The sequence below is a fragment of the Capra hircus genome, chromosome 16 (assembly GCF_001704415.2).
Source record: "Capra hircus breed San Clemente chromosome 16, ASM170441v1, whole genome shotgun sequence".
NCBI lineage: Eukaryota > Metazoa > Chordata > Mammalia > Artiodactyla > Bovidae > Capra > Capra hircus.
Genome location: NC_030823.1, coordinates 64,485,966 through 64,498,498, shown reverse-complemented (window position 1 = coordinate 64,498,498; position 12,533 = coordinate 64,485,966). Strand labels below are relative to the sequence as shown.

At 40.4% G+C, this 12,533-nt stretch overlaps 1 protein-coding gene across 1 annotated transcript in view; it reads left to right on the top strand.

Annotated features, from left to right (window-relative positions):
• Positions 1-12,533, top strand: part of FAM129A (family with sequence similarity 129 member A) — a 174,819-nt gene that overhangs the window by 132,693 nt on the left and 29,593 nt on the right. The window contains exon 6 of the mRNA XM_018060719.1: positions 12,413-12,528. Coding sequence (XP_017916208.1) covers positions 12,413-12,528 — 116 coding nt within the window. The remainder of the gene's footprint in view (positions 1-12,412; positions 12,529-12,533) is intronic.

The window sequence follows — 12,533 nt, the reverse complement described above, 5'->3', positions numbered from 1 at the left end:
AATCTGGTCCCTAAGAATCTGAGGACTAAATTATATACTGACCCTCACCAAACATGAGAAGGAGACCATGGATTAGCTAGGCTCCCCTTCTTTAATTTTTAAATGGAGGGCAATTGCTTTACAATGTTGTGCTGGTTTCTGCTATGCAATAATGTAAATCTACCATTTCCCCTCCCTCTGGAACCTCCCTCCTACCTCCTCCCACCCCTCTAGGTTGTCACAAAGCCCCAAGTGGAGCCTCTTGTTGGGCTCAACTTCTTAATCAGGACCAGATAATGGGTTCCAGAAGTCTGTGACTGCAATCCGTACTTCTTAGGAAGGAAATGGAGCATGGGTCAACTTCGTTTCTTAGGTCTTTGGGAAAATGTTATATTTTAGCCTCCATAAAAGTAGTTACAACTTCTATTAGAACTTTTAAGTAAGGTTAGGTCCCTTTTGATACTGAGTCTGTATGGGAGCAAAGAATTTTTTTCTGCCTATTATTTTAGCTTTCATTTGACGACCTGATAAAATGAGTTATGTATTCATCTGACCTTGGGCAATGACTTAAACTTCTTTAATTTTCAGTTTTTTCCATTTTCTACCTGGGAATGATTACATCTGGCTTGCCTGTCTCATGAAATTGCTGTGAGAATCAAATGAGATGTAAACCATAACATCTTCTGACACGTGCAGGTGGAAGCTGTTATTAATCACTGGTGATGATTAATGATGATGATGAAATTCCCCAGATAACGTCATTAGGCAGCAGTACACTCTGTGGATGTGTCAAGCTAGGATGCTAGCTAACACCAGTGATTTGTTCCCTAATGTAAAGCTCTTCCTTTATCTGTAGAAAGATGCTTCTACAGATGTGAGTAAGACTAGGCAAGGTGTTCTGAACCCACAATGTCATCCATAGAATCAGCCAGGAAGAATTCCTCTAGTATTTTGGGGTGCTGCAGTGACAAAGTGTACCAAGACCCAGGTGTAAACAGTTTACTGTTATCTAGTCACTAAGTCGTGTCTGACTCTTCTGTGACCCCATGGACTGCCAGAACTCCTTTGTCCATGGGATTTCCCAGGCAAGAATACTGGAGTGAGTTGCCATTTCCTTATCCAAGGGCTCTTCCCGACCCAGGGACTGAACCTGCATCTCCTGCATTGGCAGGTGATTTTTTACACCGTGCCGACAGGGAAGCCCATATAAACAGCTGTTTCCAGGAATAAGAGAAAGTGTCATCAAAAATGAAAGACAAGTTTGTGGCTAGAGAAGCATCTTCCCCAAGCATCTGAATACTTGAGTTTAGGTTTTGCCTGCAGGGTTTAAGCCATACAACTCCCCACAGTATCAGTGACGGGCACCTGACCCCGTTTCCATGGTCTGAGCTGAAAGGTTACCTGAGTGTGTGCACAGTCAGAACAGCCTGTAAGCAAGCATTATATGGTGTACTTTTTTAAAATTCACATATTAAAGAGGAAATTAGGTTTCATTTGTTTTGCTTAGATTTTGGGGGATGTAATTATTTTTTCCTCCTAAGGCATTTCAGCATCATCTCCACAAACAGTCATTAGAAGATTGGGAAACAGTTCCACACTCACTGTTTTAGAACTACAGCTCTCACCCGTATAAAGCCGTAGATGTTTGCCCTGGGCAGAGAGGAAATGACTGATTTTGTCTTTGTTCTCTTGGTCTGATTCTGTTCAGCTGTCTTAGATACACAGGGTGATAGACAACTCTTTCAGGGCCATGGGAGGCATATTCAATGAACCTAGCTTCAAGGTGTAGAGTATCTTCCCTTTTGCAAAGAATGAACTGTTGTCTCCTCCCTTATCAGGAGTTTAATTTTACCATCCTCATCTTGGGAAGAGATGAGAGCATCAGTTCAGTTCAGTTCAGTTCAGTCACTCAGTCGTGTCCGACTCTTTGCGACCCTGTGAATCGCAGCACGCCAGGCCTCCCTGTTCATCACCATCTCCCGGAGTTCACTCAGACTCACGTCCATCGAGTCCGTGATGCCATCCAGCCATCTCATCCTCTGTCATCCCCTTCTCCTCCTGCCCCCAATCCCTCCCAGCATCAAAGTCTTTTCCAATGAGTCAACTCTTCTCATGAGGTGGCCAAAGTACTGGAGTTTCAGCTTCAGTATCATTCCTTCCAAAGAAATCCCAGCGCTGATCTCCTTCAGAATGGACTGGTTGGATCTCCTTGCAGTCCAAGGGACTCTCAAGAGTCTTCTCCAACACCACAGTTCAAAAGCATCAATTCTTCGGCGCTCAGCCTTCTTCACAGTCCAACTCTCACATCCATACATGACCACAGGAAAAACCATAGCCTTGACTAGATGGACCTTAGTCGACAAAGTAATGTCTCTGCTTTTCAATATGCTATCTAGGTTGGTCATAACTTTTCTTCCAAAAAGTAAGCGTCTTTTAATTTCATGGCTGCAGTCACCATCTGCAGTGATTTTTGGAGCCCAAAAAATAAAGTCTGACACTGTTTCCACTGTTTCCCCATCTATTTCCCATGAAGTGATGGGACCGGATGCCACGATCTTTGTTTTCTGAGTGTTGAGCTTTAAGCCAACTTTTTCGCTCTCCTCTTTCACTTTCATCAAGAGGTTTTTTAGCTCCTCTTCACTTTCTGCCATAGGGGTGGTGTCATCTGCATATCTGAGGTTATTGATATTTCTCCCGGCAATCTTGATTCCAGCTTGTGTTTCTTCCAGTCCAGCGTTTCTCATGATGAGAGCATAGGTCATTTTATTTCTTTAAGTCTTAAAAAATTAAGATAAAGAAAGTGAGATCATATGTGCTAAAGAAGGCTGCCACAGAAGATATAGCCCACATAGCCACTGAGTATCAAAAAAAGGGAAATGAGGTTCAACTAGGGTTGCATCTAATGATTTATGTCCAGACAATGATAACTGCTTCTGAAGTGAATGGGGGTTCCCCTCCATGGGTAGAGTTCCAGTCATGTGAGATGATGTCCTTACGAACCTAAAGTGGCTCCTTATCCACATACCTTTGGTAAATCTTTATCATAGTACTGTTTTTATACATCACCTTGAGTAAGTAGAAAGGTTTCATTTGTATTAAGTGAGCAAGCAGTTGACAAAGGGGATTTTTTTTGTTTTATTTATTTTTAATCGAAGGATAATTGCTTTACAGTATTGTGTTGGTTTGTACAAAACATCAGCATGAATCAGCCATAGGTTTACCCATGACCAACAGGGACATTTCTTAACCTGACAATGAGAGAAAGCCATCATCAAAACACTAAGCATTTAGGAGCCACAACCTTCCACTGTATCTCTTGCTTCTGTGTAATTTGCTTTCTCAAAATCTGGTTGGCAAACCACCTGCAACAGAATCACCTGAAGAGCTTGTTTAAATTCAGATTCCTGGGTCCAATCCCACACCTGCTAAATTGGAATCTCTGGGGCAAGGTCAAGAATCATATTTTTAATAAGCACTTGAGGTGATTCCTCTGTTTGAGAACACTCCCTTCATGCTGGGTAAAGAAACGGTTCTCAAGAAAGTGTGCCCTGGACCTGCAGCAGCAGCCTCATCTGGGAGCTCATTCAGTCAGTTCAGTCACTCAGTCATGTCTGACTCTTTGCGACCCCATGGATTGCAGCGCGCTAGGCTTCCCTGTCCATCACCAATTTCCGGAGCTTGCTCAAACTCATGTCCATCGAGTTGGTGATGCCATCCAACCATCTCATCCTCTGTTGTCCCCTTCTCCTGCCTTCAACCTTTCCCAGCATCAGGATGTTTTCCAGTGAGCCAGTTCTTCGCATCAGTGGCCAAAGTATTAGAGTTTCAGCTTCAGCATCAGTCCTTTCAATGAGTATTCAGAACTGATTTCACAGTATGAAAAGGGAGCTCATGAGAAATGCAAATTCTGGGGCCCTAGAGCAGACCTGCTGAATCAGAGACTCTGGGGTGGGGCCCAACAGTCAGTTCAACAAGCTCTCCAGGGGATTCTGATGCTCAACAAAGTCTGAGAAGCACTGAGATGAATATATCCATTTCCTTCAGAAGCTCTTTACAATAGTAGGGGAAAGACTTATTAAGAGAATCTGATTCATTTGCAATGCTTGGTTTTTGTTTGTAATCAAGAAATCTCAGTTTAGAAGAAACTTTATAAAGAGACTTAGTCCAGCCCTTTCTCTGGTATTCGAAACCCTCTCTCCCTCGTTTTCTCCCTTCCTCTCTTTCTTCCTTCCCTCATTTCTTTTCCCTCTTTCTTTTCCTCTCTGATGTGCCAAACACTCGACCAGGTATTGAGGGTGCAGTGATGAATGCAAAGAGCAGTCTCTTGTCCTCTTAGAGTTCACAGTCTTGGAAAAAAGGCCTATTTAAATAATTACACTAACAACTATGAAATTTTAATTGTTCTAAGTGCTATGGTGAGGAGGTACACGATGAGAGATTTAAGCAAGTCTGTACACCATCTGCATTGGAGAAGGAAATGGCAACCCACTCCAGTGTTCTTGCCTGGAGAATCCCAGGGACGGGGGAGCCTGGTGGGCTGCCGTCTCTGGGGTCGCACAGAGTCGGACACAACTGAAGCGACTTAGCAGCAGCAGCAGCAGTACACCATCTGTAGGGTAACTCAGCCCCAATCGAGCACTTCATCTTGAAACTTTTGACAACTTATTGGAGCCTATTTCACTGTAAGATAAATCTGAATGTTAGAAATTTTGACTCAGAGTACTGAGTCAAACTCTGCCACACTCTACTTTGGACCATGCTATCCTGACTGTAGTATCTGGAATCTACACAGAACAAATCCAGCCTTCTTGTACACTGTAGATCTCACAGAACATGATTTCATCCTTCTAGGGTTTTTCTTGCCAAGGCTGTGAGATTCCTCATTTACTTGGTCTTCTTTAGAAGTACTCCACCTTTTTTTCTTTATTTTTAACATTTTTAAAAGATATTGTATTGCTCAGCATGAGCTGGAAGTAGGAGTGTATCTTAGAGTCTATCTGTAACCATCATTGTCTTTGGCATATTCCACAGTCCTGTTGTCCAGCCTCACCTGCTCTGTGTTTCACTGAATCACACCACTGACTTGCACTGAGCTCACAGTTAAGTGAAACCCTAGGGTTACCTAACTATCTCTATCTGTCTGTCTATATATTACCTTTTCCAAGTAATTGAAAATCTTTTCCTCTAGGGTGTCAATAACATCAGCCCTTTAACCAGCACCCATCATTTAGGCTGTTTCACTACCTCATTATATTTATTTGCATTATCAACTAATCCAAGTTTCTTCAGTGTGTCAGTCAAAATTATGCAAAACTCTTAATATTTGCCTTGATAAAATCTAGATACAGGATGTCTCCACAGCCAATGGTAGGTATTCTACCAAAGTAATATGTCCATCTAAAGGAAATGAGGTTAGTTTGTCTTCACTTGTTTTAGTAATCACCACTTCCCTTTCTGTGTTAATAGTCTTATAATATTAATTAACAAGTCAAAAATTCATGAGATGCACCCCTTTTAGCTGGATGAGGAATGCAGTTTTTCTGTGTGGTTAAGACATTCTATCAAAACAAAGAAAACGCCTTCTTTCTTTCCTTAGTTTCAGAGGTCTTATATATCCTCAGGACTTCCCTGGTGGCTCAGATGGTAAAGCATCTGTCTACAACGCAGGAGACCCAGGTTCAATCCCTGGGTTGGGAAGATTCCCTGGAGAAGGAAATGGCAATCCACTCCAGTACTATTGCCTGGAAAATCCCATGGACAGAGGAGCCTGGTAAGCTACAGTCCATGGGGTCGCAAAGAGTCGGATGCGACTGAGCGACTTCACTTTTATATCCTCAGGGTGAGTTCTTGTATTAATATCTTTTGTACAGTAGTTTCACCTAGAGTAACACCATTATAATTCATCCTGGGGTCCCTGGATCTTCAGGATACATACACTCCTTCTTGGCTTATTCCTCTTCTCTTTCTAGGAGGTCTGTGCTCACTAACACAGGTATGATTTGGCCAGTAGATGTAGATGAACATTTTAGTCTGGCAGTTTACAAAATATGATTTAGGGATTTCTGATTAATCCCGGGGCTAGGTCTCATAAGAGTTATTGTTTACAATTTGGTAATAAATATTTGCTTAAGTTGGTCATGAATAAATAAGTTTTTTAATAAAAATAAAGACTTTTATTACTATTTTATTGGGACAGATATCATACATTTTTAATTCCAATGAGGGGGTTTTAGTCTGTTTTAATAATGCATATCACATTATAGCCCTCAAGCTGCTCACTAATTAAATGAATGTTTTGGACTAACTGATCCCTAAGGTATAGTCAAACTCTAGAATTATATGATTCTAAACTTTGAGATGGAAATAAAATTTTAAATAATCCTTAAGTTAAGCCACAACACACACACACGCGCACACACACACACACATACACAACCTGTGCAAGTAAAACTGATGAAATCTGAATAAGGTGGCTAGATTGCATCAATGTCAATTTCCTGCCTGTGATGTTGCAACATAGTTCTTACAAGATATTCCATTAGGGAAGACTGGGTGAGGATATATTGAATCTCTCTGTATTGTTTCTTATAAAAATGTGAATCTATGATTATATCAAAATAAAAAGTTAAAAAAAATAAAACCAGAGGGTGTTATAACAGGATATTGGAAGCAAAGAGGCCTTGCTTGTCTATCTACTAGTTTAAATAGATTAGCTAACCTTTCTGAAACTCAGTTTCTTTGTCAGCCTTAAAGTGGGAATATGAATTCCTACCTAATGGGATTATTGGAAGAATTATAGGAGATAGTGTGTGTAAACATCTATGGTTCATACTCCATGACAGAATTCAAGAAATGTTGGTTCCTTTCCCCCTGTGCTGCTTCTCTGCTCTGGAAAAGAAACTAGGACAAAACAGCTTTGCGGCAGCTCTCCTAAAAAAAGACGACATATGACCTGGAGCTGAAGACAGTTTAGAAGTATACATTAGTGAGATGAGCCCCATAGCAGTGGAGTGAGTAATGCCGTTACGTAACTTGCACAAATCACCAGGCAGATTGGCTAACATGGCTTGGCACAATTTACTGATGAAATAAAATAACAAGGCAGCTTCCAAACCCAGCCCAAGTCAGGGAGTCCCGACATAGCAGCCAGAGTCAAAATCCAGAATGACTGCATAGGCCTTGGAGCTTTGGCGTTTCAGTGGGCTCAGACGTGCAGTAAATCTGTGTAAGTGGAAAAAACAAAAGCGATTTCTCTCTGGCTGGCCCCTTGAATAATTATCCCCACGGGGCCTAGAGGAGCTTTCTTTCCCTTGCAAAAATTCATAATCATGTCTCCCAAATATGAGTTTTCCATGCAGCTGCACAGATGAGAACTAGGAAGAGACTAAGGAAAATAGCCGTATCTTAGCCCTGAGGATGTGATTGTTGACTGAATGGCCAAGATGTGTCTCCCATCTGTCTCCTAAAGGGCTGAGAGTCTTGCAGGCCTCTGTCCTCACCCTTGATCTGATGAATGTTTTTGTCAGTGAGTTGGATAGAAATGTAGAAGGTAAGCCCATCAAGTTTTCAGATGATACTGGGGTAAATGGGAGTCTAGGGACAGAATTACATTTTTTTTTTAATGATTTTGGCAGGCTCTGGGGCACTAACTCATCATAGCAAGTTGTGATTTAATCAGGGTAGTGTTAAAGCCTGCACTCCAAAATCAAAAGCAGAAATACAGGTTAGAAAAGGCTTAGATTGACAAGGGTGTTATATGAAAAAGTTGTAGGGATTTTATTGGACTACAAAAAAGGTATGAGCCAAAAGTATGGTGTGATTGATGAAAAAGAGGTTAGGGACCAGAAAAAGGAACATAATCTTTCTACTTTACATAATTTGCATTGGTTAGACTATATTCTTTGTGGTGTATTCAATCACGGTCTAAATTTAAGAACTATATTGATAGATTCAAAATGGTCACTAAGGGAAGGAAGGAAAAAGGAGGGCCAACTTCTAAAATGAATCCCTAAGTTATATTGTTTAAAAGACGATTGCAGGAAAATGAGAATACTCAGCTATCTTTTAGCTACCATGTGGAAGAAGAGTAAACTTGTCTATTTTTCTCTGAAAGGCAGAAGCAGGATTAATGAGAGTTCGTGGAAACAGATTTTGGCTCAGCAGAAGGAAAAATTTTCAAATAATTACAACAGTTCAGTGACAAAAAAAGAGGACTATTTCATTACATTGTGAGCTTCCTGTCACTGGAAATAGTCAAGCTAAGGCTGGATGAGTGTCTGTCATGAATTCTGAAGGCTCCCAGCATTGAACAAGAGCTTGGGGTGGGTGACCTTTGAGATCACTTCTAACTCTCTTAGTCTATGATTTAAGTGAGAATGAATGCCAAGGCTGCTTGTGACATGCCAGAGGCACTTTTTCAACTCTTGGCTCTGATTCTGACCAGCTGTGTGACCTTCAGCTAAGAAATTAACCATTTCTTCTTCCAGTTTCCTTGTCCATAAAATGAAGGAGCTTAAGTTCTTCTCAGCACATCTGTGTCATTGATCAGCATCCTCTTAACTACAGCATGCTGGAAAAGTTGAGTTTGAGTTGATGCCTGCCATCTTTGTGAGTCATCTTGCAGGAAGAAGGCTGAAAGACCAAAAGCCATTGTTGATCCTGGGGGCCATTGAACTAACTCTCAATTTCTTGTTGGCAGGAGAGTGGGTGATTGTGATCCTGGAATTTGTTCCCATGGGATCTGTGGCAGGAAGTTGATTAAATAACTGATAATCTGGTTTCTTTCAAACACCTGTACATTCTGGCTGAGTTCAGCAATGCCTCAGCAAGCAGCTTAGAAGAAATGAATATCATATGACTCTTGCAATGTAGCTCTGTCCTTTACAAAGCAAACCTTTGTTCTTTATTTCCTTAATGATCTGGCAGTTTCTGTTGAACTTTGTTTATAATCATGAGAACCAGTATCCATAAAGCAACTTATTATGTGGCAGGTGCTATTTTAGAAGTTTTATATAAATTAATTTAATCACTTTATAAGCTAAAAATCTAATGATGAAATCAGTAATTAGACCCTTTTTACCATATGGAAAAAGAGTAGTTAAAATCCGATCTAAGTCTGGCTTAATGGTAGAGTCCAAAATGGAGATTCATGTCCTTATTCTTTTAAATTTTATTACTGCTGTTCAATGACTATAATTTCCTCTATGGTCCATTTGATTACTAATACTTTTCTTCTCTGCCTGTATTAAGGTGCTCCATCCTACACCATTACGACATTCTAGCTCTTCTGGTTCTTCTTTGACTTCTCTCTTACTCCACATCTTGCCTTCAAATCTCATTTCTTCAGTTATGTTTTCCGAAGATCTTTGAAAAATCAACCATCAGTGGGAGTGTCATAGTTTTTTTTTTTTAAATATATATAGATATACATGGTATTTACAGGATTTCAGATTCTTCCTTCGTTTACTTGGATCAGTTTGAGAAGTAATAAGTAAATTTATGCTTCTTGTAAGGACCTGAAGAACTTAAACCTCATTCATAGGCTCACAGTTCTGGCAATTCATCTAAGTACCACATTTTCTTCCATCTCTTTATTTCCTTGGGCTGGAAATGAAAACAGCTGTTAAAAATAAGAGCTCATGAGTCAGTTTTGAATCTCAATGTAGTAATTACAGTTTCCATCTCAGTTGGTATAGTTCCTCCCAGTGTACTGAGTCCCATATCACAGCCCCTTGTTGTCAATTTTATACCAAAATCTTAATTTGTGTTTTCCAAACCTCGGTTAAACACTAAATCAATTGCCAAACCAAGAAAAAATAATAACAAAGAAGAAAATGCCTCCATTTAAAAACCTGATTCTTGGGACATGCCCTTTTTCTGAATTAGATTTTAACCAGTCTTTCTGTTGATATTAAAATGTCAGTTACTGTTCCACATTTTTGAATGTGGATCTTCTGGGCGTCATGGTATCCTCATTGTGAAGAATTTTGCTCATCCCCTTATAGAGGCTATTCCTTGAGTTGTAGTTTCTCTTTTCCAAGTTCCTGAGGCTTATGACCTAGTAAGTCAGTCTTGAAAGAGTCATCTACAATCTATTAATTGATTGTCCCCCTTTGAAGCGGATTGATCCTCTAAATTTAGGTTCTTTCTGCTTAGTCCCCAAATCAACCACTGAGTCACTGACTGAGCAATCCCATTGGCTAAAGCTTTGAAGGTCCCCCCAGCAAATCAGCTGCCTTCAGCTGACCAATCTAACATCACTCTGTGAATACAGATCCTATGCTCTGGGCAAAAGAACTTTGTGTCCTACTGGGGAGAAGCAGAAGACAGGATACTTGGTCCTTTCAGTCACTTCACTTTGCCTACTTTATTTCCCTTTCCTAAGTTTTGATTTCTTTATTGTTAGATTATTTCTAAAATTCACGTCCTTGCTAATTTTCCTATAATTTGGTTATCACTGTATCCTCCATGAGCTAGTTTTGTGTGTTGAAAATTCTCTGGGTTAGTTTGGGCTGCTCTAACAAATATCATACTCTTGGAAGTCCAAGACCAAGGCAGTGGTAGATCTGGTGTCTGGTGAAAGAGAGAGACAAAGGAAGGAGAGTGAGGGAGTAAGACTTTTCTTGTTTTTAAATTGGAATATAGTTGCCTTATAGTACTGTGTTAGTTTCTGCTGTACAACAAAGCAAATCAGCCATACATACGCGTATATCCCCTCCCACTTGAACCTCCCTGCCCACCCACGTCCCACGCCTCTAGGCCACCATAGAGCACTGAGCTGAGCTCCCTGAGGTATACAGCAGGCTCCCACTAGCTATCTTTTGACGTATGGTAGTGTATATATGTCAGCCTCAATCTCCCAGTGCATCCAACCCCTCTTCCCCCTCGCCTCATGCCCACATGTCTGTTTTCCATGTCTGTGTCTCTATTTCTGCCCTGCCAATAAGGAGATGGCAACCCACTCCATATGCTTACCTGGGAAATGCCCTGGATAGAGGAGCCTGGAAGGCTACACTCCATGGGGTTGCAAGGAATTGGATACAACTTAGCAACTAAACAACAACAATCATTTTTCTAGATTCCACAAAAATGTGTTAATATATGATATTTGTTTTTCTCTTTCTGACTTCACTCTGTGTGACAGACTCTAGGTCCATCCAGGTCTCTGCAAATGACCCAATTTTGTTCCTTTTTATGGCTGAGTAATATTCCATTGTATATTATGTATACGGGTTCTACGTCCACCATAAGGGATCTACCCCTTTGTGACCTAATTACCTCCCAAAGCCTCCATCTCTAACTATCACATTTTGGGGACTGGGATTTTAATATATGAATTTTAGGAGACACAAACATTCAGTCCATAGGAGAAATTGAGCATATTTGCATGCATGGAGTGATTTGTGGAATTCTGGGAAGGCCATTCATCACACTTAAAAACCCTGTACCATTAGGTATCCATTCCTTTGTGGTAGGATATTACCTCTCAGATATAATACCTTTTAAAAATCCAATATGTTTTGAAAGGCAAACCCCAAAACTAATATGTGAGGTAGAGTATTATGGTGCTTTGAAGTAGGTTCTTGAATCAGCCTGCCCAAGTTCATTTCCTTATTGGTGTATGATCTTAGGCCATTCACTGACCTCTGTGCTTTCAGTCCCCTCATCTGCAAACTAGAGATGATAATAACACTCACCTCAGAGAGTTTTGTGAGATTTCGCTGACATATGTAACATACCTAGCAGTAACACTTTCTTACCACATGTTTTAACAATTACTATCCTTCATTTGCAAAAATCAGCCCCTTATATTAATGTCCTTTTGACAAAAAGTTGATATCAGTTGATACTTTGTTTGGGGAACTAGGAGGGTGTACCTTGGATACATGAGGCACTTTAAGGAATAGTCTGCTTTACTGAGGTGTTATAGTTGGTGGCATAAAGCCACTAGAGCCTGGATGTCTGAAGGAAACATTTATAAGAGAGATAAATGGGGATGGATAAATGGTCATAACCAGCATGTCTAGTCACTGATAGAATTAATCAGCTGGTATAATGAGGAAGTCATGTGATATACACCTGAAAGCTTGTTTTCATTTATGCAAATGACCTTTCGAGTTTTTTGTTGTTGTTGTTTTCTCTTTTTTTAAATATTGATTTATTTATTTGACTGTGCTGGGTCTTAGTTGCAGCACATGGGATCTAGTTCCCTGACCAGGGATGGTACCCCGGCCCCCTGTATTGAGCATGGAGTCTTAGCCACTAGACCACCAGGCATGTCCCTACCTGCAAATGAACTTTGAATTCAGTACTTAACTTTTTTGTGTCTCATGATTCTATTCCTTGTAATGTTCAGGTAATGGTCTCTGAACCATGGAAGAATATTAAATTAAGAATTTTTTCTTTGCTAAATGCCCTTGCCTCTTTCTTTTAGATTATATGAAGCAGACAACATTTGAAGCCCAAGCCTTTTTGGAAGCTGTTCAATTCTTTCGACAGGAGAAAGGACACTATGGCTCGTGGGAAATGGTCACTGGGGATGAAGTCCAGGTAAC